General features: G+C 45.9%; 1 protein-coding gene across 1 annotated transcript in view; it reads left to right on the top strand.

Moving 5' to 3' along the window:
• Positions 1-12,101, top strand: part of LOC311521627 (acyl-CoA 6-desaturase-like) — a 38,838-nt gene extending 26,737 nt beyond the window's left edge. Inside the window, exons 9-12 of the mRNA XM_084630011.1 lie at positions 1,333-1,429; positions 3,823-3,902; positions 5,379-5,504; positions 6,901-12,101. Coding sequence (XP_084486137.1) covers positions 1,333-1,429; positions 3,823-3,902; positions 5,379-5,504; positions 6,901-6,952 — 355 coding nt within the window. The 3' untranslated portion in view covers positions 6,953-12,101. The remainder of the gene's footprint in view (positions 1-1,332; positions 1,430-3,822; positions 3,903-5,378; positions 5,505-6,900) is intronic.
• The last annotated feature ends 13,597 nt before the right edge of the window (positions 12,102-25,698 follow it).

Genomic DNA, 25,698 nt, shown 5'->3' on the forward strand with positions numbered 1-25,698 from the left:
CAGGCTGAGGACTGACTGGCTAAGCAGCAGTTCTGCAGAAAAGGACTTGGGGATTACAGTGGATGAGAAGCTGGATATGAGTCAGCAGTGTGCCCTTGTTGCCAAGAAGGCTAATGGCATACTGGGCTGTATTAGTAGGGGCATTGCCAGCAGATCGAGGGAAGTGATTATTCCCCTCTATTCGGCACTGGTGAGGCCACATCTGGAGTATTTCATCCAGTTTTGGGTCCCCCACTACAGAAAGGATGTGGACAAATTGGAGAGAGTCCAGTGGAGGGCAACGAAAATGATCAGGGGGCTGGGGCACATGACTTACGAGGAGAGGCTGAGGGAACTGGGCTTGTTTAGTCTGCAGAAGAGAAGAGTGAGGGGGCATTTGATAGCAGCCTTCAACTACCTGAAGGGGGATTCCAAAGAGGATGGAGCTAGGCTGTTTTTACTGGTGGCAGATGACAGAACAAGGAGCAATGGTCTCAAGTTGCAATGGAGAAGGTCTAGGCTGGATATTAGGAAACACTATCTGACTAGGGTGGTGTTGAAGCACTGGAATGGGTTACCTAGGGAAGTGTTGGAATCTACATCCTTAGATGTTTTTAAGGCCTGGCTTGATAAAGCCTTGGCTGGAATGATTTAGTTGGGATTGGTCCTGCTTTGAGCAGAGGGGTGGACTAGATGATCTGAGGCTCTTCCAACCCTAATCTTCTATGATTCTATGGTTGGTGACCACTGGTCTATTCCATTCTTGATCTCTTTGCTAAGACTGACAACCAGAAACCTAGCAATGATTGGGGGAGGAGGGTGTTGTGAGGAGAACACGTGTCCACCAGGAAATTGAACAGATCAAAAAGGTTCATTCTGAGTGAGTGTTTCCAGGTCAGTTTTTATTTTATCCATACTGGTATCCCCGTATGTATCACAAACTAAGGGGTGAATCAAAGCTTGTAAAGGCAGGGTAGTGCAAAAGAGCAATCCCCCAGTGAGAATGCGAGATCAAGGGAGATAGCCACTAAGGGAAATACAGTTAGGTATCCTAATAATCATGTTAACGCCTAGACCTAAAATGGAGCCCCAACAGAGCAAGAAAAACCTACTGCAGAACTGATTCCTTCCATTGTCCAGAATCAGAAAGCTGCCTGCTCCCTCATCTTGGGAAATACTCCCCTAGTATCCTATGCCTCCTCTGTGTACAACATGGCTGCTGCCTGTACACCCCCTCTCCCCACTCCCTTTGTTATCACTGTTGGCCTTACCTGCACTACCCTATATGAGGATGGCAAGCTGCACAGATTATAGCCTGATCTGCGCTGTGAATGTTTATGCTTCCTTTTGAAGGTTTCTGGAGAGTCACTGGTTTGTGTGGGTCACACAGATGAACCATATTCCAATGGAAATTGACTGTGAGAAGCACAGAGACTGGCTCAGCTCTCAGGTAATGGCTGGGATATTAATGTCCCATAATAGGTTAGAAATTCACTTGCCCTTCAGAGAACAGCTGGATTATCATTGACTACCTGTCCCCAACATTTAGTTTGAGCCCAGTTTAGCAGTTTTACAACATAATAGCCTGGGGTATCTGTCTAGGACCCTTTCCCCCCTTTCCCCATTCCCCCCCCTCCCCCCCAACTCTCTCCTATAGGGAGTAAGGCTGACTATGAGGAGATGGAATTCCAAATCTGTGTGCTGAATCTGTCCCCTGAATTGATACATTTTGAGGAGCTAATTAAAGCATTCCTCATTCAGGTCTGGGGAAGTGCAAGGCTCAAGGGGCTTCACAACAATCATCCTTCATAAAGTGCGTTGACACACAGGTGTGCAAATCAGAAGTAACTCCATGTAAGTCAATGGGCCAGATCCTCAGGTGTAAGTCAATTTAGTTTCTTTGACTTCAGTGGAGATATACAAGACCAGCTGAGGACCTGGCCCAATGTCTTTCTAACTTTTACTGTTCAGGAATAACGAATTCTGAACACATCATGTGAAAACCAATCATAGCAGCTGCAATGGCTCAAAATGCCTTCCACAGACTCACCAAACATATACACCCATATATATATACATACCATGCCTCCTACCTGCAGTGTTCTAAAACTAATTCAGCTCTTACGTGGCCTGCGTCTGCTCTCCATTACACTGGTGTAAATCAGAAAGACTTCCAATAACATCAGTAGGAAGTAACTGAGTTGAGTGCAGAATGCATCTCCTACATCAGGTTACAATATCTACTGTGGCCCGCAAGGGATAGCTTTCAAAGTCTGGCAGTCACCATCTCTCTACTGGGTCCTGATCCAGTAAACACTTAAGCATTTGCTTAACTTTAAGCATGTAAATAATCCCACTGTAGTCCACTACTCATGTGTATGAAGTGAAGCACATGCTTACCTGTTTTGTTGGATGGGGGATTTGGAGAAAGAGCAAATCTGACACTGATGTGGTTTTAAGCTGAGTTCTTTGGAAACACCTATTGCTCATGCAGTCGTCATGCAGAATTCACTGCCACAGCTTAGCAAGGAAAAGAATGTAAGAGGATTTTAAGAAAGACTGTGTAATTGTATGCTCATGAATAACAATGGTAGCTATGCCAGCTAAGCAAATGTTCCCAGCTTGTTCAAACCTCATGCTTCAGGGTTCAGCTGATGATCTGTGTGCAGCTGGGAAGGGAACCTTCCACCCCCCACCTCCCACAAAGTCGTAGTATTACACAGCTGGCTAGATGTACAATGGCCTCTTGTTTTGCCTGGCTCGGAAGCATTGGGTATAGGCTCTGCTGAAGGCAGGATACCGACTAGATGAACCTGAGGCAGTATGACAACCCCTATGCTGCCTCACACGTGCAGTTCACTTTCCGAAACTTGAGAGAATCCCTGATCAAGCCTCTCTGGTGACAAAGACCTGGGTCTGATGCCTTGCAGCCTTCTCTCCTTCCTAGGCTAGTGGAGCCATGCAAGAGGATGTGGTTATTCCCAGGGGAGTTGGTCACTCTTCTTTTAGTGCTCCCAGCCCTCTCTGTCAATCTGCCTCTGGCTCAGAAGGGATGAACGTCTCAGGAGCAACTTGCGATTGGAGATAGGGAGGGACTATTATGATAACTAAAAGATAGGGATCTAAACAAGTGGGAACACCCTGACATCAGCCCTGTTATCATGAGGGATCACAGGACAACCTGCAATGTGGTTTTCTGCACACCTTGGACCTAAGAGCCATTTCCAAGATAGGCTGAGACTATGAACACCCTAGTAGTTTAACTGGCCTGGCACCATTAGCCTCTTTGCCAGTTACTGAGGTGGTCTTCCTGGTCTCTAGTCCCAGGGCGCATCAGGGGAACATACAGTAGGTCAGCAGTGACCAGATGGGATTGGTCTAGAGCAGTGGTTCCCAAACTTGTTCCACCGCTTGTGCAGGGAAAGCCCCTGGTGGGCCGGGCCAGTTTGTTTACATGCTGCGTCCACAGGTTCGGCCGATCCCGGGTCCCAGTGGCCACGGTTCACTGCTCCAGGCCAATGGGAGCTGCTGGAATCGGCCAAACCTGCGGACGCAGCAGGTAAACAAACCGGCCTGGGCCACCAGGGGCTTTCCCTGCACAAGCGGTGAAACAAGTTTGGGAACCACTGGTCTAGAGAAGTATAGGGAATACAGCCAGTGCAGGAGAAGCTGCATGAGAGAATATTTCATCCAACAGCTTGGTAGTTCAGTAAAGGTGCACACGACTGCTTGGTCTGAAGTACCCCCTCTGCCTTCTGTAATATGCAGGAAGAAGAGCCCTATACCAATTGCTTTGAGGCCAAGGCTTCATTAAAATTCACTGTTGGCATCTTGTCTTTGCAGTTGGCAGCTACCTGTAATATCGAGCAGTCCTTTTTCAATGACTGGTTCACAGGGCACCTGAACTTCCAAATCGAGCACCAGTGAGTATGGGCCCAGGGGGGATGGGAAGGAATCTTATGGACACAACCAGGTCACTACCTGGCCAATCAGGGCAGGACTTAGGAAGGGGTGCAAGCATTATGGGGCGGCAGTGAGCAGAGAAGGAAACGAGACCTCAGGAACATCATGCATGAAATCAGAAGAAACAACTGCAGTCATCGTCTCATTTCACCACTAAACACAAATAACTTTCACCTGTTGCCACCAGCAAATTCCCCTTTCACCCTCACAATCTTAATTTAGAGTCTGATTCAGGACTCATTGATTAAAATGGCCATTAAATCAGGTCATTGGGCTCATTTGGTTTGGAGTGTTTCTACTCACTTCAGTAATTCCCTCTGCCTCTTCCCAGCCTCTGATTTATGTAGCTTTAGTGCAACTGCATAGGACTATCTGCAGTTCTAGGTACCCTAGTTCAGCAAAGATGTCAAAAGATAAGATCAATTATGCAAAATGCTGTCTATGACAATACAAAAACTAGAGGAGAGGTCATATGGAGTAAGACTGAAGAACCCGGAAGTTGACTTAGGGAATGAAAGAGAACTCAACAGAGCAGCAGAGGATAACAAGTTTCAGAGTAACAGCCGTGTTAGTCTGTATCCTCTAAAAGAAAAGGAGTACTTGTGGCACCTTAGAGACTAACCAATTTATTTGAGCATAAGCTTTCGTGAGCTACAGCTCACTTCATCGGATAGTGCATCCGATGAAGTGAGCTGTAGCTCACGAAAGCTTATGCTCAAATAAATTGGTTAGTCTCTAAGGTGCCACAAGTACTCCTTTTCTTTTAGAGGATAACAAGACCACAGATTCTTTATCTGTTTGTCTGGTCTATGAGCTTCCAGACAATTTAGCTTGTCAACAGACGATTAGTTGTTGTCCAAAGGGAATGCAACTCAAGTTGCAGTGGGGGAGGTCTAGGTTGGATATTAGGAAACACTATTTCACTAGGAGGGAGGTGAAGCACTGGAATGGGTTCCCCAGGGAGATGGTGGAATCGCCATCCCTAGAGGTTTTTAAGGCCTGGCTTGACAAAGCGTTGGCTGGGATGATTTAGTTGGTGTTGGTCCTGCTTTGAGCAGGGGGTTGGACTAGATGACCTCCTGAGGTCCCTTCCAACCCTGATATTCTATGATTCTATGACAGCAATCTCAGTAGATCAACTGAGGGTTCCTCACTCCTCATTTTTCTAACAGTCCCTGTTTTCTAACCTGATCTTTCATTCTTTCTAAGTACGTTTTTGTTCTGGGGCAAGACAGCAGGAATGGGAATCAATACATTCAATTTTCAAGAGCATTTCTTTAAAGCCTGGATTTCTCTCTCTTGCTCTTTTCTGTCTGCCTGTTTTGCTTGGAGAGAAGGAGGCAGTAATTAGCCCTAAGAGGAAGCAGAAAGAAGTGTCTGTTTCCAGGGGTCTGTCGCTAGGTTTTTCTCAGGCTCTCTCTACTTCTTTATTCAAGCCTGTTTCCCATGATGCCACGACACAATTACTGCAAGATTGCCCCACTGGTGAAGTCATTGTGCACCAAGTACGGAGTCCACTATGAAGAGAAATCTCTCGGCAAGGCATTCATAGACATCGTCGGGTAAGGGGCCTCAGTACTACTCATGGGAGGATGCAGCCTGTATTGCCAGTGCCCGCCTTCCAGTAACCTCTTGTCCGTTTTAATAGAAAAAAAACCCTCTGCTTCATAGGTACCTGTGCCGAGAGCAGTGGCATCAGCCCTGTAAACTGTTTTGTTTGCTGTAGGAGTGATAATCTTTTTGCACCAATCTAAAAAGCGTCTGGATTTTTACTGTAGCAATGATATCGCTCCATTGACTTCAGTGGAGCAACAACAATTTCTGAGCCGGATCCCCAGTTGACATAATGTCATAGAGAAGAAAAGGACAAAGCTGTCTCAGAAACAGCAGGTTCCAACTCTCTAACCCACAGACTCCTTCCACCCTGGCCCTCAAACAAGGAGAAATCAGGAGTGACTTGCTCGATGATTACCAAGTCACCACTGAACTCCCCCAAGAGGTGTTCACCCCTTTCTAGCACCTTTCATACCATGCTATTCAGGTGGCTGGCCCTTTAAAGCAAGGAGCTACAGGCCTAAAGTAGCCATTTTGCACCTGACTATTGCAGACAGCAACTTCCTATTGCTCAGCTGACATTCCCGAAGAAGTGGCATCCTCAGGATAGGGGAAATAGGTGGACTTTAAGTCACTTTAAGACAAAAGGCCCCGATCTTGAGCCACACTGAGTCGTGTTTGTGCCCCTCCAGCAGTAGAGAGGGCACTTAAAAGCACACATATGCTCAGGATTTATGTGCTGAAGAAGCAGTGGTGGATTACTCCACCACTGCAGAATCCTCAGCTGGTGAAGAGTTAGCGTAACTGGTTCTGTACCACCTACTCCAAAGGGGGCCTGTTGGGGGTCGGAGGAGATGTGGAAACAACAGGCTTCAGTAACAACCCCTAAGGAACCAATCTAAGCTGGCACAAGTTAGTGCAATCCTTAAAAGGATGGAAAAGTGACAACAAACCACCTTTGCTCTTCCCACCCCTTGCCCTCAGATGCATCAAGTACTGCTCTGCTGCACAGGGGGATTCTGCCAGATGTTTCTCAGGACAGTGGCCATGGGGCTATAACATACAAATTCTCTGAAACGATGAAACATGGGTGTTGCCTGAATTGTAACTAGAAGGAGTTCCTGCTGCAGAACATACTGACCTACTTTCAGTGTAATGCCCATGAAGTCTGTGGAGTTAATCTGATGGACACTACCTGAGATTGTGCCCATTGTGTTTTAAGTCAAGTTGTGTATGGAATGAGATAGGCAGCTCATCTCGCTTTATAGACCCAACATTCAGGAAGGAATATTGACCTCCTGAGGAATGATGGTTGGATTCAGAAGTGGGCAACTCCTTGCAGAATCTCTGTTCAGGCAGGCCTGTGAGTCCTGCTTCACTAATGCCTCTCTTCTCTTTCCATAGGTCCCTAAAGAAATCTGGAGATCTCTGGTTGGATGCCTACCTCCATAAATGAAACTGGATCATAGTGGGGAGGTGCGAGTGATGGGGGAGGGACCGTGTGGTTTTGTTTTTTTTCTGTCAGATTTCAGCCTATATCTGTGTGCACAGTTTGAGGGGAGTTTCCTGATTTGTGAAATGCTACTGGGGTGGGTGGGAGGTTCAAGAGACCTTTTTAAACCAGAGAGATTTTAAAAGTGTTTGGCCCAGTCTTCAGAAGATGAGTTAAAAGATCCATTTCATACCACCAGGCTGGAAATTGACCAAGCTGAGTGGGGTTTTCTGTTTTGGAGGTGGAGGGTGAGAGAGCGGGGTGGATAAACAGAAGAGCAATTTCTTCCCTCCCCTCCCTCTTCCTGAGCCATTCACTGCAGCCCTAGCCTCAACCCCCACACACAGGCACTAGATTCATAAACATGATCAGGCCAGCGTCAGAGAGCTTCTGCATCTGTTCCAATATTTACAATCCCAGAAACCCCCATCAGCTTGCACCCTTTTCCCCCTTCTGATGCCGGTGCAGAGGAGCAACAGCGCAGGATTGGATTGTGTTTAAAAACAAAAAACCCAAAAGCCTGTTTGATCACCCATGGAATGGCAAAGTCTCTTGGCTGTGCTGTCTGCTGCATCCTCCCTGGAGAATTGGGAGGCGCAGCTGTGAGCAGCAGGTGCTGCATTATTAGTCTGCCTGCCTCGCTCAGAGCCCTGCTGTGGCTTTGTCTCTCTCTCAGCCTCTTTCTCTCTCTGAGCATAGCGCTGCTTTCGTAAAGGCCATGGCACCGGTCCTACGCTGAACTCCCGCATTAGCTTCACTGGGACTCTACACAGGCGCAGGTATCCAACTGCATGGGCCTCTGTGCTGGATCAGACTGGGGGTGTTTTTACTGCTCACCCCTGTTCTCAGGGGTCTGCGACTCAGCTCTGGGCTGAAACAGCGAGAGGGATTTAACAATCACTTCATCAGGTTTGCTTTCCATGTGGCCCATTAACACTGCTAAGATGTCTGCTAACTAATGATAATATTGATATGTATAACAAATTGATCTGCCCATTGCAGATGCTTTATTGTGCTCCTCTATAGTTCACAGACTGCCTTGGGGGGTTGCAGCTACTTAACACAAATACAGCAGAGAACCAAGCTACTCTGGTTTCACATTTGGTGTGAAACTTTCCATAGAGCACTGAGAAATGTCTTAAATTGTCTAGACCTATTTTCTGTCTGATACACAGTTACCCAAGAACTATTAATGGCTCTAATGGAGGGTAGTTTGCAAAGTTCAGTTGGTTCCATGGCACAGGGCCCAATCCAAAGCCAATTGGTAGCAATAGAAAGTCTTCCATTGGCAGCAGTTGGCTTTACATTAGGCCCGGAGACTTTAATTTAATACAGTTGAAAGCAAGATAGATGTGACATTCCAGTAACGTTAAGGGCCAGGGTTTCTAAAAAAGGCCTCTAAACTTCTGCCCATCTCTCATTGCTTGTTCAAAACCCACATTTCCTTGTGCAAAATAGGTATTTAGTCATGCAGTTACCTAACAGCGAGTTTGTAAGCACATCATTAGGTCCCAATCACACAACTGCATCCCCCCAGGCAGATCCTATCACCCAGATGGTGCCCTACTAAAATCAACAGGGCTCTGCCTGCCTGGAGGCAACTGCAGGACTGGGGCTTGACACTTGAGAAAGTTTAACCCACTTTAGAAAATGCCTCCCTGAAGATCAGATTTTACTGCACTAAAGCCAGAAAATTCATAGCGGAGATTGTAATTTAACCAATTCACTGATGCCTGAAGTTTGTAGGGGACTCTAAATATTTGGGTGATTTTACACACCCTGTTGATTGCAATACTTAAATATCACCACAGGTGGTTAGAATGAAGTTTTATTGTCCTGGTGTGTTTCAGTTTCAACCAGACCTTGAACACCTTTTATATTGCAGTCCCTAGGGTTCCAATATCTAATAGCATAATTAATAGTATCCTTCTGTATTTTGTAGTCTTTTTGAACAAGGTAGTAATGAGTTAGCATGGGATTGTGGAAAACACCATTGAAACTGCCTTAATCTCAGTCTCCTTCTGATTCAATGAATGTATCTCACATTCTCTGCTCCAGCAGGGATGAGCACAAACTTACTGCAGCACCTGCTTTGCAGTCTTCCAAATAGGCAGCTCACTTTTCGAGAAGGTTCAGGTTGTTTGCTCCTCCAGTTCTTGTTTCCAAAACAAACTCTGAGTTTGGCTGCTGCTTCCTCTGGGGTCTGGCCCCTTTCTCTTTGCTGTCTGTCTTGTTGGAATGTTGTCCATTTGCATGGTAAACGTCCAGAGGAACCTCAGGAGAGGGGTGGCCCAACAGACCCATCCCAAACCAGTAGCCTTATTCCAGTCATGTGCTTTTGTAGTTGTCATTGATCATCTTACAGGAGGGACTTGTGTTTTATTAAAAGAATAATGCAATTCCGGTAGGGCACCCTGCATTGCCAATGCTTGGGAGACGGCAGCTATCACTACTGACAGCTACAGAACCTCAGAACATTCTAGAAGAGCAATGGAGCAGGGCACCATGCAGAAGGAAGGGCCAGTCCTGAAGCAGAACAATTGTTTCGTTTGTCCTGAGCAACCACAAACAAAATCATAAAGGGAACAAGTAGGGACAGGCAAGAGCCTGATATTGGCTCTTCCCCCTCACCCAGGCGAGCTGGGTGCTTTAGATCAAACTATAGAAACATTCTTATTCATGGAAAACTCTGAGTCACTAAGACCTGCAAAATAAAAACAATGCCATTTTATAATTGGGAGAAATTTGAGTGGCATACTGTTATGTCTACTGGAAGATGAAAGTCCTCTCTCTACAGAGGATCAAGTCACTGACACCACCATAACTTGCAGTTGTGTTTATCTTACTTTATGTAGTAATGTAACCCGTGCCTGCTGAGTCTGGTGCTCTGTCCCCCTCTAGTGGCAGCTAGAGCACCTAGAGATTAATGAGTCTGCTACAGCATTGGCTAAGAGGCATGTGGCTTTTAGCTCATGCAATACAGGTTCATGCATTTAACGCCATAGGTCCCAGGTTCAATGCTGACAACTGGGGTCTGTCAGTGTTACCCTAACATGCAAACCAAATTCTCTCATGAAAACTGTATGTGTTGGGAACAATGTCAGCTGTCTCTGTATTTTGCCTCTGGGGCCAGTCCCACTTAGTCAACTTCCCAAATGAGCAGTGCTCTTCTCAAAACTTCCCTCTTCACTGGAACTGAGGCCTCTCTTCTCTCCCTCCCTCCAACTCCAGAGAGTCTTTTATTCAGACAAAGGTGTGTCCAGATGCAGCAATTCGATAGAGTGACAAGGTGTCCGTGCATACGTTGAAGTAAGTCAGACTGAGCCCTGGTGTAAAGGGATGAATCAGGCTCACTGTATTCAGAGAGATGAAAAAACGTTCATGATGAAATTTGAAATTCTAGTCAGCTAGCCTGAAAGGTGCAGAGCAGTTTGCAACCCAGGGCAGCAGAGAGAGATCCTGGCTTTATTGAAGGCTTTGGAATGAAAGCCAAGAACCACTGAAGTGGCCTTGCATGGCTTTGGTCCCAAACAAGCCTAAATTCAGCAATTTTAGCTGAATTCGACTTTGTGTATGTAGGTTTGAACTTGACACTCAAAGTGAAATTCAGGGGTGCAAACGTGGAAACTTAAAACCTAGTTTGCCCAAATCCCCAGAGAACAGCAATCAACGAGTTCCCCTCCCAGAGCGAGCAGGGAAAAATCTATAACGTTTTTTCTCTTTTGATTATTTATTGCTTTTGAATGAGATACAAGCACACAACAAACGCTCGGACATGCAGGGAGCCTGTTGGGGCTTTCAAGAAACAAGCCTGAGCCACACCACGGGTGACTTGGCTTTTGGCAGCACGCAGGCCATTTCCAGAGGCTGTGGGTTGGAGATAAGCAGCTTGTTTCAGACAGGACAATTGAACGGGTAGACATGGGGGGACAATCTTTGCGTCCCTCCAGTTAGCAAGTGGGGTGGGGGTGGAATGTTGAGGTTAGAAGGTTCCTTGGCAGTTGGGATTGGCAGTTGGAAGGGGAAGGAGTGACCTGCTGAAAGGGGGCAGGAGCCCTGGGCGGGGAGATGGGGAGTATGGGTGGGTAGGGGCATGTCATAGGGAGCTGGGGGACGTGTGAGGGGAACAGGGTCAGAGATGTGAGCATGAGGAAGAAAAATCAGCAGGGGAAAGAGAGGATGAGGAGAGAAAGGAACAAGGCTGAGATCAACTGTCCCACATTTCTCTCTCATGGCATTGTTACCTGACCAGATAATGGCTTCAAGGCTGGATTGTGGCTAGCCCTGCATGGGTGCATGAGGAGGGAGGACACCAGCTCAACGAGCGCTCCCTTTCACAAGGAAGGAGAAGGCTCACTCTCAATCCTTGATCTCCCTGAGTAAAGACTGGACGCGTGTAATGTAAGCAGTAATACTAGACAACCCAAAGAGTTGGGTTTTGGACCCATCCTACTCCCACCTAGTTAGCAGAACAGGGCCAGTGCGGGGGAAGGGAAAGAAAACACACACTGCACCCTTTAAAGGGGTGTTCCAGTTCTCTCTGAACTCTGTGATTCCCTAGCACTCTGGGAGACATGCTGGGTGAGCCAGCTAGGAAATCTCTGAAAAGCTGTGGGCTAGATCCTCAGGGGGTGTAAATCTGTGTCACTCCATTGCCGTCAATAGATCTGTTCCAGTTTGCACCCGCTGGGGATCTGGCCCTCCAAGTAAATCCTGACAATAATAGTCAGTTGTGGTGAGGGGTAAAAAAGGGTCAGGGGACCTACTGCTGAGGATTCGTGTACCATGCATTAGGGGACTCAGCCTCATAACACCATCCACACACATCAATAGAAGTCTATGTCAAAATGCCTCCTTTCTGTAACAAGCTGCTATACATCAGTCATGGCCTCTTCCAACAGATACTTTTCTAAAAGCCACCCTACCAGAGCCCTGAAATTTAGAGTGTGTCTAGAGGTAGTTAAAAAAAAAAAAAAAAAAAGCAGCAATTCAAAAATCTTCATAGAAAAGCTCCTGACTGTATCCTTCTTCAGTAAATATTTCAGTAAATCAAAGGAACTATTTTTTCTAGTGTATCTACTTCTCAATAAATTCATAACTGTTGACTATAAAACCGTTTAACGTGATTTATTCACTCACATTCAACATCATTGCTGTCCATAGCGAAACCTGTTGATGTATATGCTTCTTGGGCAGCTGCAGATGTACAAACACACTGAAGACATGCAACAAGGAGGAGCTATCTAACCTAATTAGGGCATTTTTAGGACACCCATCGCTATATTTTCTGAACACCAGGGCAGCACACCATTCCTTATGTCTGGAGTTGGGTCAAGGATGTGGGTTTAAATCCAGTACTTGCTGGGTTTGGGGTGGGATTTAAGGTTCGTTTACCCAGGGGGTAATGCACACTATGGGGTGTGATTTCTAAAGCACTGTGTTGCATGTTAATTGATCTGTATATACCCTGCTGGTGCACATTAAAGTTTCCCCAGTGTGCTTTTACATAATGCTCTTTCAGCATAACTTGTATAGACTTGTATGATTTAAGGCTGAATCTGGTATATGGTTCAGGATCCGTTTTGTTAGTGCTGTTCTTGTTGACTGCTTCCAATTCCAAAACACAGCTGAAGAAGCTTTTTCCCATTTTGAATTCCCACACCAGACCCCCAAGCCATAAGAACAGCTGAGGTCCAGACCCGCCTGGGCCTCAGAGGGATTAGGATTTAAAGTTCCAGTTGTGGCCTGTCTGCTTATTACAAATGACCACTTTCTAACTAGCCATATTTAGCAGACATGACTTTTGTGAATGTCTCTGAGAAACCCTCTGTGTTTTATGATTGCCCCAACCTCTCACTTTGTGGGGATGGGTTCGTGTGGCAACTATTTAAGCCATTGAAAATAGACATCTCAGCATGCGTTTGTATTGGAGGGTGTAAACCTTGAAGAGCAGGAGAGTTCCTTCATCTGTGAATGAACTTGGAGCCACAAAATATTCTTATGCTCCTAATACAGAAGAAACTATGACAGTCCCTGTCGACAGCCACTCCAGCCCTGCAACAGTCTCTTCTTCCTGTGATTCGGCCCTCCAGGTGAGCCACATTGTACTGCCACCATTTTGAGTCCAATGTTCTTATACAATGTCTTTGGACCTGACTCTGGCCCCCACAATTCTCACACCCTTCTCTCAGGGATCTCAGTCATCCTTTCTCAGGGGCTTCATGCTGCATTACCAGTGGCTGGTAGGGGAACCCAGCCCTCCCACTGCACTGGGTTCCAGGGCAGACCATCAAGGTTCACTGCCAAACTCCTTGCTGCCACCTTCCTGGACTTCTTCCTACCAACAGATCTCTCCTACAGCCCCTCTAAGTTCACCCTTCTTTCAGGGCCAGGACTCAAAGGTCTCTTCCCTGAACTCCCCCAATAAACCTCAAACCAAAAGTATAAACTTAAACCAATGTCTTCCCTCCTCAGGCTTGACCTTTCATACCCCTTTTCCTCTTGCTCTGTTCCTCCACTGAACATGTCGCAAGGCTCTCTTCCTGGAAGCCCAGACCCTGCTCTTTTATCACCACCAGATCCTGTTCCATCCCAAGTGGCTGCTCTGGCCTCCTGCTAGATTTTGCTACAAAAGAGAGGATCCCAGGGTCAACTCTCCCCCTAGGAAAACAGTTCTGTCCGTGTCAAAAGCTTGATCCTGCACCACTGAAGTCAATGGGACTTTTGCCACCCACTTCAATAAGAGCAGGATCACACCTGTAGACAGCAGCATGATGTGGTGATTCAGAGTTCTCACCATGGAACCTCAGGAAGTCTTCCTGCAGTCTTGTTTTGGAATGCAGCTCCACTATGTTTGGGCTTCTTTTGGGTTGGGGGAGGTGGTCCCTGCATGTAAACTTCCTGAAGGCGGCCCAATCTGAGGCACTTGCTTGAATAGTTTCTAGGCTGGCTGTGGACAAAGAGGTGATGTCACAGAAGCAACCTTTTGCTCAAATCTCTGCTTTCATCACAAAGCAAACTGGAGATTGTGTGCAGCTCCCACAGGACACAATCCTGGGAGGTGCTTCCCTCCCTTGAAATTAATGGGAAGTGAAGATTCTCAACCGGGATCGGGACCATAAGGACAATGATGAACAGGTCAGGTAGGAAGGAGGTTATTGAAGAGAAAGCTCCTGTTTGCACACATCATTTACTGTACATTTTCTCTTTGCACAAATCCACCAGAGACATGATTGGTTGGTAGATTGCAACAAACCTTGGTGCCAAATCTGTCCACATATCTATTCAAGGGACACCATCATAGGACCTAACCACATCAGCCACACCATTAGGGGCTCGTTCACCTGCACAACTACCAATGTGATATATGCCATCATGTGCCAGCAACGCCCCTCTGCCATGTACATTGGCCAAACAGGACAGTCTCTATGCAAAAGAATAAATGGACACAAATCTGACATCAGGAATCATAACATTCAAAAATCAGTAGGAGAACACTTCAACCTCTCTGGTCACTCAATAACAGACCTCAAAGTGGCAATTCTTCAACAAAAAGACTTCAAAAACAGACTCCAAAGTGAAACTGCAGAACTGGAATTAATTTGCAAACTGAACACCATCAGATTAGGCCTGAATAAAGACTGGGAGTGGTTGGGTCATTACAAAACCTAAACTTAATTTCCCCCTACTGTTACTCACATGTTTCTGTCAACTGTCTGTAATGGGCCACTCTCATTACCACTTCAAAAGTTATTTTTCCTCCCTTGGTATCCTGCTGTTAAGTGAATTGTCTCATTAGACTGACTTAATACTTGGTAGGCAACTCCCATCCTTGCGTGTATTTATACCTGCTCCTGTATTTTCCATTCCATGCATCTGATGAAGTGGACTCTAGACTATGAAAGCTTATGCCCAAATAAATTTGTTAGTCTCTAAGGTGCCACAAGGACTCCTCATTGTTTTTATCATGAGTATGGTTATCATGTTACCAATGTTGACAGCAAGGAATGCCTCAGAGAATTTCTGCATGGTAAATTCACTGTTATTCCCCATCTTGCTGCATTCTGCAGGGTGAGAAATCTACTGGTATTGAGTGAAACTGCACTGCTAATTTATATTGTTTTGTTTTTAAATATATGGGCAGCTCCACAGGGGCTATAAATTCGGTTTAGTCCTTTGAAGTTAATAGAGAAACTGATTTACACCAGCTGAGAATTTGGCTCATAAAATACTTTATGTATAATTAAATATATCATTTTGATTAGAGGAAAAAGGGAGGAATGTTCTTATAAATTTCTCAAAGATTTATAAGAAGAGAAAAATGGCCTTGTTCACAACTCCACAAATCACAAAGGGTATAAATAATAAACAATGTCAAAACTGTTCATTTATCTTGTTTATCCCTATCACGTTTGACAAAAAAAAGTCATTCAGTTATTGTAACATATAAAATCTAATATAAAAAGAAGATAACTAAAATAATCAACTGTACACAAATAGATAATCACTATGGTCAGTTACGTACAAGCAAGAGAGAGGGGGTGTATTTTTGAAAATTAAGTACTTTGGTTAACAAAAATGCATCTGTGCTAATTTGATTGCCCAAGTTCTCAGAAAAAAAATGAAAGACTTTCCTCTGGACTCTTGCACTTGAATTCATCTCTATGCCAAGCACAAGCATGAGAAATTTCAATCCTGAACTGTTTTCCAAAGCTATAACTACTGGAAATGGGAACTGAGAACGCAAGCCCCATGTCAAGCATAGCTGTAAGGAAAATAGCAATTGAATAAGTGCATTCTGGCAAAAATAGACACAAATAAGCAAATGGGCCAGCAAAGAAAATGCAGAAAGACTAACATATCTGGGATTCCATTCCATATCATACATGCCAGATCTGATGTTTTAAAACAAAATGGGTTTGTTTTTCAAATTATTTTGGTGTTGAACCAATGGCTCTGGGTCTGGAACTCTGATTTTTCATTGAACAAGTACCGCATAGGCATCAATAATGGAAGATCCAACCACAACACTAACATGCTTCAACCTTTAACCCATTCAGTCCTTGTGTTGTAGCAACCAGGCAAGGTACTAACAAACTTCAACAGGACTTTATTTTTAAAGTGGAAACCTCTTTACCAAGCTGATGCTGCACCCTCAGGAACTCTCACTCTGCCTCCTCAACTTTCCCCCATCCTTCCTGTTTCCTGTCCTTTCAGATTCCCAACAGCCAGTGCTCCCAATTCTAATAATTACAAGCAGCATCTAAACACCACACCTTGGTCTTTTTGAATCACCATGAAGGGTATCAATTGTGAGGGTGGTTACTTGTCCATTAGGAGTCTGATCCAAAGCCCAGTGAAGTCAGTCAGGACTTTCCAAAGGGCTTTGGATTAGCCCAAAGGGCCTGGGCTAAAATTTCTTTTAACTAGATCACCTAACAGCCATCACATGTGGATGTCTACCAGTCTGTGCTAAATTCAGATTGGTGACCTAAATAGGAAGCAGAAACATCATATTCCAGATCCCTTGAGTAGATCTGAGAAAAAACAACCACAGCAAAAATGTAGGTAAAGAATCCAGCCTCTTTTTTTGCTTGAGAAGTGCTTGTGAACCAATTAGAATTTCCTCAGATGTATTTGTTCAGATTTTGCTGATTAATTTCAGGGAGGTTTTTCACCTATTACTACAAATAAATTTGCTATAGAGTATCCATTATTCAAGATTAATCATTGCAACTGTGTTGGTTATATGTGATTAACCACATAAATCATGTCGTATTGTGCCTGAGATAGGAACATAGCTCTTAGTGTTTGTCCATACTTGGGATTATCCCTAACTCAGACAGCGTGGCCAGTAACCATGGTACACAAAGAAAGCTGCTCAGCACCACTAAAGACTACTTCATTTCAAGCACTGGTATCACCACCGATATATATCATGGCTTTCTTTGTTTATGCTTGGGTTTTGCTCTGATGCAGCTATGCCAATTGCTGGCCACCAATGGCTTAATTCAGCAGTTCTCAAACTGTGGGTCGGGACCCCAAAGTGGGTTGTGACCCCGTTTTAATGGGGTCACCGGGGCTGGCATTCAACTTACTAGGGCCCAGGGCCAAAGTCCAAGTCTCACTGCCTGGGGCCGAAGACCATGGGCTTCAATCTTGGGCAGCAGACCTGAGGCTTCAGCTTCAGCCCTGGGCAGCAGAGTTCAGGTTACAGGCTCCCCACCCCGGGGCTGAAGCCCAAGTTGCCCCCCCCCCCACCTCAGGTGGTGGGCTTGAGCTTTGGCTCCCCTGGCTGCGGCAGCAGGGCTTGGGCGGGCTCAGGCTTCAGTCCCCGCTGCTGGGGGTCATGTAGCAATTTTTGTTGTCAGAAGTGCAATGATGTTTGAAAACCGCTGGCTTAATCTGAAGTACAAAAAAGGCCTTAAATATTCAGGATGTCATGGGGGCTTTCAGTCTATCAGGGAGACAGATCATTTGGCAGCAGGGAGCAGATAAGCTTGATTGGGGGATGTTGACCCTTTTTCTTCCGGGCCACACAAGCCTTGCCAGAGGCATCCTTCCCAGAACAGTGTAGGTCACTGTGAGATTTATTGGCTGGACGCAGAGTTAACACTTAATCTTCTCTAATCGCTTACACTTAGAGTAATTGCATGTGAGCGGAGTCCTAGTTTCAAAGGATGCAACTGTGACGGGTTGGACCCCTTGGGAAGCCATCTGATGTGCTGAAATACCACTATGTCTACCTGTTCTGCCAACATGGGCCCCCTTTAACCTGTCTTCCTGAGCCAGGCTCTTAAAACCTCCTCTAACACACACACACAGGCAGGGCCACACCCAGCTGCCGATCAACTCTGGAAACATTCATCTTGAGGGACTTGCTCCAGCACTAAGATGTCCACCTCCCTTGGAGTACAGACCCAAAGATATATTATGAAATTTGCCCTCTCCCTCAATATGGACAGAGGTGTGCACACTTCTTGCCCCTCCAGTTAGAAATTACAGAAACCAGGTTTAATAATAAACAAAACAAGTTTTATTAACTATAAAAGACAGATTTTAAGTAATAAAAGGGGTAACAAACGTAACAAAACAGATTACGAATCAAATGAAATCAAACATGCAAACTAAGCTAGTTTCATTAAAGAAATTGGTTACAAATGGTAGTTCTCACCGTAGATATTGTTGCAGACAGTTTGCAAAGTTTCTGTGGTTCAGAGTTCCAGTTATATTCCTTTTCAGACTAGACCCCTGTCTCAGTCTGGACTCCCCCCTTGCCTTCACTTTTTCTCCTGTGGCAGACAGGCCCTGGAGACAAGGAGTCCTGTTTGCCTTCTTCCCCACCCTTAAATAGGATTTACATAAGGCGGGAATCCTTTGTTTCCCAAACTTGATCCCCCTTCCCTTACAGTGGAAAGTTACAAGAAGTTCCAGGTAATGTTTTAGTATCAGGTGAGAAGATCACCTGACTCTGGAGGATCACAGCGTCCATGAGTCAGTGGCAGTTTGGAGCATCCACAGGAAGGCCAAGCTTTTCACAGTCTATTGTCCTCGCTGATGGGCCATCCGCCTTGTCTGGCTTTTCCATTGTTGTACCTGAAGTGTTAGCAGTGGGCGTCACCCAAAGTAGCATAGCTGAAATAAAGATACATAGTCAATATTCCAAACTTCAGATACAGAAATGGTACGGGCATACAAATTGGATAACCGCATTCAGTAAATCATAACCTTTCCATCTTGCATAAAGTATATCTCAGTTATGTCATTCATATCATATGCATATTTTCATAAGGAATATGGAACCAGATCACTGCGCTCTTGTCAGGAGTCCACGATTCCTGTTCCCCTTTCGTGACCATCCCACATAAAGCAGCAATCATCCCATATAAAGCATACCGAGTGCATTTCATTTACTAGCCTGTAATTTTCTGTCATTATCAAAGTAATTACACCTATGTGCATGGTTCTAGTTGCAAAGGGTGTCATCTAATCTTTGGGCCTAACCCAAAGCCCAGTGAAATTAGTGAGAATCTTTTCATTGATTTCAATGGGTATTGGAACACGCCCTTTATCTGGACTTAGGGTGATCAGACGTCCCGATTTTATCGGGACAGTCCCGATTTTAGGGGACTTGTCCCGCGTCCCGACCTTACATCGGTCGGGATGCCCTTTGTCCTGATATCAGGACCATCCAGACCACAGCCGCGGTGCCGCTGCTCACCGCTTCCTGGGGCAGCTCCCGGTGCACCGCCCCCTCCCCTGACCCGCGACCCTAGGAGCCAGAGGGACCTGCCTGCCGGATGCTTCCAGGGATGGGAGCCACCCCAGGTAAGCACCGCTGGGACTCCCCACCTCACCCCCTGGCAGGTCCCTCTGGCTCTTAGGGTGTGGGGGGGCGCTCTGCATGCTGCCAGCGCCTGCAAGCCCTGCTCCGCGGCTCCAGCAGCCCCCATTGGTGCTTTTCCCAGCCAATGGGAGCCACGGAGTTCAAGCTTGTGGCGGGTGCAGCACGTGGAAAGTCTGGAGACCCCCCTCGCTGCTCTGACCCTAGAAGCCAGAGACCTCCCAACAGGGCTGGTGAGTACAGCCAGGGAAGGGGGCAGAATGTGATGGTGAGTGTCTGGGAGGTGTGTGGGGGCGGGGGGGTGCTGGGCTGTGAGGGTGTGGAGGGTGCTGGGCAGTGGGGGAGGTTTGTGTGTTTTGGGGTGCTAGACAGTGGGGGCCTGTTGGGGGGTGCTGGGAAGTGGGGAAGAACTGTGTGTGTCAGGCACTGGGAAGTGGGGGTCTGTGTGGGGCATTGTGTAGTTATGGTGGTGGGGCTGTGGGGAAGGGCACTGGGAGGGAGGGGAAATCTGTGTGTATGGGGGGAAACTAGGGAGTGGGGAGATTCTGTGTGGGGTGCTGGGGAGCTGTGGTGGGGCTGTGGGCAGGGGGGCACTGGGCGGGGTGTGTGTGTGCACAGCACTGTGCATTTGTGGTGGAAGGGTTGTAGGGGGGCTCTGGGCATAGTGGATCCAGGGGGCGCTGGGCAGGGGAGCTGTGTGGCGCAGCATGGGCCCACCCCCAACAGGAAGGGGCACGCTGGTAGCACAGGGCCAGGCGGACCAGTGTGCCTCTGGCTGCGGTCAGGGCTGTGCACCTGTGTCTGTCTCTTTCCCCCATGCTCACCCAATGTGTCCTGATATTTCACTCTTGCGATCTGGTCACCCTATCTGGACTCAGATCTTTTAGTTGCCTTTCCATCAGGACTCAGGCTAGAGGCTTCAGGAATCCTGTCACCCTGCTGTACCAAACAGCGTCCCCACACCAAATATATTTATCTCCAGTGGAAGAACTCATGCATGACTTCACTATCTGTGAATAATCAAGGACGTAAGCTTATAATCAGCAAGTATTTGCTCATCCATTTGTAATCACAAATGAACATGAACTGGACTGAAGTCAATTTATTTTTAAACTTGAGCAAATTCTTGGGTTGGTTTGTTTTTTTTTAAACTGAATTCACCTAATTCTTCCCAGTCCAGTTCTGTTGTAGACACATTAAGGAGGGCAGCCCCCCAACCTGAAGGAAATACTCACCAGCATCGACATACCACACAATAAAAACACTAACCCAGGAATCAAACCCTGCAACAAATCCTGGTGCCAACTCTGTCCACTTATCTATTCAAGGGACACCATCATAGGACCTAACCACATCAGCCACACCATCAGGAGCTTGTTCACCTGCACATCTACCAATGTGATATATGCCAACATGTGCCAGCAAAGCCCCTCTGCCGTGTACATTGGCCAAACAGGACAGCCTCTAACATTCAAAAACCAGTTGGAGAACACTTCAATCTCCCTGGTCACTCAGTAACAGACTTAAAAGTGGCAATTCTGCAACAAAAAAACTTCAAAAACAGACTAACAAGAAACTGCAGAACTGGACACCATCAAATTAGGCCTGAATAAAGACTGGGGGTGGATGCGTCATTACAAAAACCAATTTCCCCATACTAATTTTCCCCTACTGTTACTCACACCTTCTTGTCAACTGTTTGAAATGGGCCACCCTCATTACCACTACAAAAGTGATTTTTCCTCCCTTAGTATTCTACTGTTAATTGAATTATCTCATTAGCACCCCCCACTTGGTAAGGCAATTCCCATCTTTTCATGTACTGTGTATTTTCCACTCCATGCATCTGATGAAGTGGGTTTTAGCCTACGAAAGCTTATGCCCAAATAAATTTGTTAGTCTCTAAGGTGCCACAAGGACTCCTCATTGCTGCATGAATTACTGGGTGCGCATCTATAGCTTCGGTTATATTAGAGGCCAGGCTGGATGATTATAACATTCCTTTTTGGCCTTAAAATCTATGAACCTGAGAATACACCTGTGTCACCCAGTCCACCAAATTAAACCAAACCATTTTTTGAGTAGTCCGCACATAAAAAAGCAAATGAACAATTTTCTGGCTGGCAGAAACTGCTATTTATTGATGCTGGGCCACTCAAAAGTATCTGGATGTTTTTACTTCAAAACTTGCCAAAAACGTTCATTTGGGCTCAAGCAAAGCATGAGAAGTTTTAACATAAAGGACCATTTCAGAGACAGTTATTAGCAATTGGAAACTGGTGTTTAAGATGGAATTGTGTAGTACTAAGAGAAACACTAGACTCTGTTTGGCAGTGTATCTGTTCTAACAATTTTACCATAAGAATTAACGTCAAAAAGTTAGTAAAGTTGTGTATGTTTAGACATGCTCCTCTTTAGGGGGAGAGTTTATATTGGTTTAGCCATCTGTAGTCATAGCTAGATGTGAGAGTTTCAGAGAGGTACAAATCCCATTTTTCAGAAATGGTAACTGGGGCATCAAAGCATGACTCCAGATGCATGTTCAGACATAACCAAAGATACATGAATTTTCAATTGGTCATAAAAGGATACTGAAATTGATTGAGGCAGACATATAGGGAAAGACAGTTCAAAAATGTAACTCTAAAGTTAACATCTAAAAACATGACCTGATTTTAAAAAGTGCGAGCACCCATTGATCTCAGTGCCTGGGCTTCTCTCTCTTGATCTCTGCTGAACCAATTTATTTGACATCTGATGACAGTCTCCCTGAACTTGGAAGGTGAAAGTGCAAATTCTGTAGGCACCAAGGCAACCCAGGGGAGAACATCCACGTGGGAAAAAAAAAAACCTGAGAATTATCCTATGATTCTTCCCTGATTCATTCTTTGATGTGGTCTCTCATCGAGGTTTGCAACACTGGGACCACATCCTTGGGGAGCTCTGAAAAAGTTCATGTGTCTGGTGAAGCTACAAGACAGGCAGAAGTATACTGTGTATCAGCAGGAGTATTCTCCTCAATGACCACCTCCTTTCCCCTCCTGCTTGACTCATTCAGAAATGTCACAGTCAGAGCTGTGCAAAATTCAGCATTCAAGTCTTAACCCTTTGCAGAGTAGTGAACACCAGGTCTACGTTCATATTCCCAGATGAAGGTCCACATGTTCCCACATCTTTGGAGGTTTATCAGAACAGGTTGGACAAACACCTGGCAGGAACAGTCCATTCTTGGTCCTGCCTCAGATGACCTCTCAAGGTCCCTCCCAGCCCTACTTCTCAATGATTCTATGGAGCTGAATGTTTGCTATGAGGTTAGACCAGCACCCCCAAACAAAGCTAGTCTGACACAAGTAGCTGCTTTGTAGACATCCTTGCACTCCAATCCCTTGCTCTCATTCATGTCTCTCAGTCCTGCTGAAACTTATAGGCAACCCTCAATTTTCCAACACAAATAAATCTCTAATTCAGTGTGAATGGGGGAAAAACTCTTCTGTATATATTATGATGGGACTGTGATACAGCAATTCAGTGTTGTTATGTTGCAGTAGAGCCACACTGTTTAGTTTGTGGTGCATTCTCCCCACCAGCCCCCATAAGGCCTAAAGAGGGTAGAACTATGGTCTTGTAGTTAAGGCACTGGTCTGGGGGCTTAGGAGATGTGGATTCAATTCCTGGCTGTGTTACAGCCTCCCCCAGTGACCTTGGGCAAGTCACTTAATCTATGTGTGCCTCTATTCCCAATCTTCTGCTTCTATGCTGTATCCTCTCTACCCATTTTATCTTGTTTATTTAGACTGTAAGCTCTTTGTGGGAGATCCTGACTCAGTCTACGTGTAGGGTGCCTAACACATTGAGGCCCCAGGTTCAGTTGGCACCCCTATGCACTAACGAAATAGAAATAAAGAATAACAAGCCCAGACTCTTTCCTGTTGTTCTTTGCTTGCCAGGGAGAAAGACATGGTGTCAGAACAATGTTTTGAAATTTTGAATTTGGCTGACATTTCTGTTTGCACGGTGGTGTATTCACAAAGCAAAAGCAGGGAACGTTGCACAGTTCTCCTGATGACATCTGTGAGTGAATCACATAGGGAGAAGGAGGATGTTTATTAAGGAGAAAGCTCCTCGGGGTGGTTTTGTCCACAGGTGTCTTGGTAACCAGCTATAATAGGAAGTGAATAGACAAAAGCATCGGGACATTTTGTAATTCGTTTGTTCAAACTGGGTATGCAAAATATGTCGCTGTGACTATGTGAGGCCAATTCCATTTTCAATCAGTTACACGTAGGTGGGCAAAATCTACTGCACATCCAACAGAGGGTAAAGATAAATTGGGGGTGGGGGATTGGGGTGGTGCCATCTCTCAGTTTACACCAATGTCAATCTGGAGTAACTCCAGTGCTGTCAGTGAAATGACTCCAGATTTATGCTGGTGTAAATGAAAGCAAAATCTGGCCCTATGGGTGTAATGTTCACTCCAAAATGTCATCAGTGGACTTAGGGTCCAAATTCCTTAAAAACACATAAGGGCACAAACCTGTGTGTGTAAAATGAGCCTGTGTAAACAGGAAGCCTGGTGCCAAGTGTTTTCACACTGACACCCCCAACTGCACACTTACCTGGCACACTTACCTGGCACTTGTAGGCGTGTTAACAGTATTGCCAACACCAAAAGCTCAGAAATCATGTGTCAGACACCAAGAAAATCACAAGACTGGCCCAAAAATCATGAGATTTTGTTTTAAATTATACTGTGTTTCATTGTCTATCTTCTGAGCGCCCTGCCCACCCTCTGTGTGTGTGTGTGTAACAAATCAGTGTTGTCAGCTCCCCCAAATGTATAGAGTGAGGTGACTTTGGCCCCCACTGCAGGAGTACTCACTGACTGTGTGAGAGTGCAGAGCTTCCAGCTTCTGCCATCTTCCCAATCCATTCATGTATTCTGTATCCCTCCCAGCCCCACATCTGCCCCTTCCTCAGCCAAGCAATTAATTATCCACCCCCCCAGCCCCCACATCAATTCTCTTCCTCCAATCATCACATCTGCCTGTCCCCTTGCCCCCACATCAATTCTGACCTCACATCAGTTTTGCCCCCCACCACCCAGCCTAACCTCTGCTCGTCCTGCAGCCTCAAGATCTGGAGTAGGGGGTGCAGCTGCAGCAGGGACCCCCTCTTGCCCCTCCCAGCCCTGGTGTTGCAGGGATGGAGAGGGAAGGGGGAGGACCAGGGAACAGAGCAGACTTACCCATTATTCACGGGAGGGGAGTTGCCCTGAGCTGCTGGGTTCTTTCAGCTACCTTCTCCTCCCTCTCCTCCTACAGGCCATCTCACAGCTAGTGAGAACCCCTCCTCTGCTCCCTTTCCCCTACCAAAACCTAATCTTGGCTCCTTATGGGAGGGGAGACAGCTCAGCCTGCCTCAGGCAGCAGCCCGGATTGGCTGCTCCTTCCAAGGAGGTGGGGAAGTGAGTAAGGCAGCCAGTCAAAGAGATCTTACTCCAGGCATATCTGTAGTTTTTGAGAAGGATGGAGCTCCTCAAGTCAGGGTAAGACTGGCTTAAGCGTCAACTAACATCAAGTTACTCCTGAGGAAATTATGACCGTCGGCAATTCAGGATTGTCTAGGTACTTCCCAAGTTTTCATAGAATTGACTACCCAGGAGGATTATAAAAGTCTGTAATGGGCAGGTGTTGCACTGGGCAAGATCAATCCCCTTGGCTAACCAAGCCAGCGATCAAGACATGAGGAATACATTGACCAAAAGATCAGGAAGCTGAGGGGCAAATCAAGGGGTTTAAGAATCAAGTACCATATTCTGCCCTCAAGATACATGCATGTCAGTCCCACTAATTTCAATGGAACTGTGTATATAGGTAAGATCTGACCCTCAGGTTACTAATTGTCCCCTCAGTTAGTGTTCATGGAAGTAAAGGACTGCTTAGGCAAAGTACAGGTAAGGCTTCTCACATAGCTCTGCCAGTGCACCTCAGACCTGTCTAGCAGCACTCCTGACATTTGCCTTTAGCAGGGTTGCTGTGAAAGACTGGAGTTACTTATCACCTGATTCAACTCTCAAGGAAATCAACATCAGCTGTCACTGTCACTGAATTGTCAGTGACTGCTCTGGGAATTGGATCAACCTTAATTCTTATCACTTCGCCAGGTGGCTTTCTGCACTAATAAATTGCTTGGCCTGGTGACCGGGAAGGTCACTAGAGGTACTGGAGGGTTTTCTCAGATTTTGCAGTGGGATGAGAACAGATTTGGCTAAAGAGTGACTGACATTTCCACTGGAAAGGATTCTCAACTGACTCCCTAACATGATTAGATAGTGAGATTAACACGTTGAGCCAAGGGAGCTGAGGAC

Source organism: Lepidochelys olivacea (genome assembly GCF_965140295.1).
Source record: "Lepidochelys olivacea isolate rLepOli2 genome assembly, chromosome: 6".
Lineage (NCBI taxonomy): Eukaryota > Metazoa > Chordata > Testudines > Cheloniidae > Lepidochelys > Lepidochelys olivacea.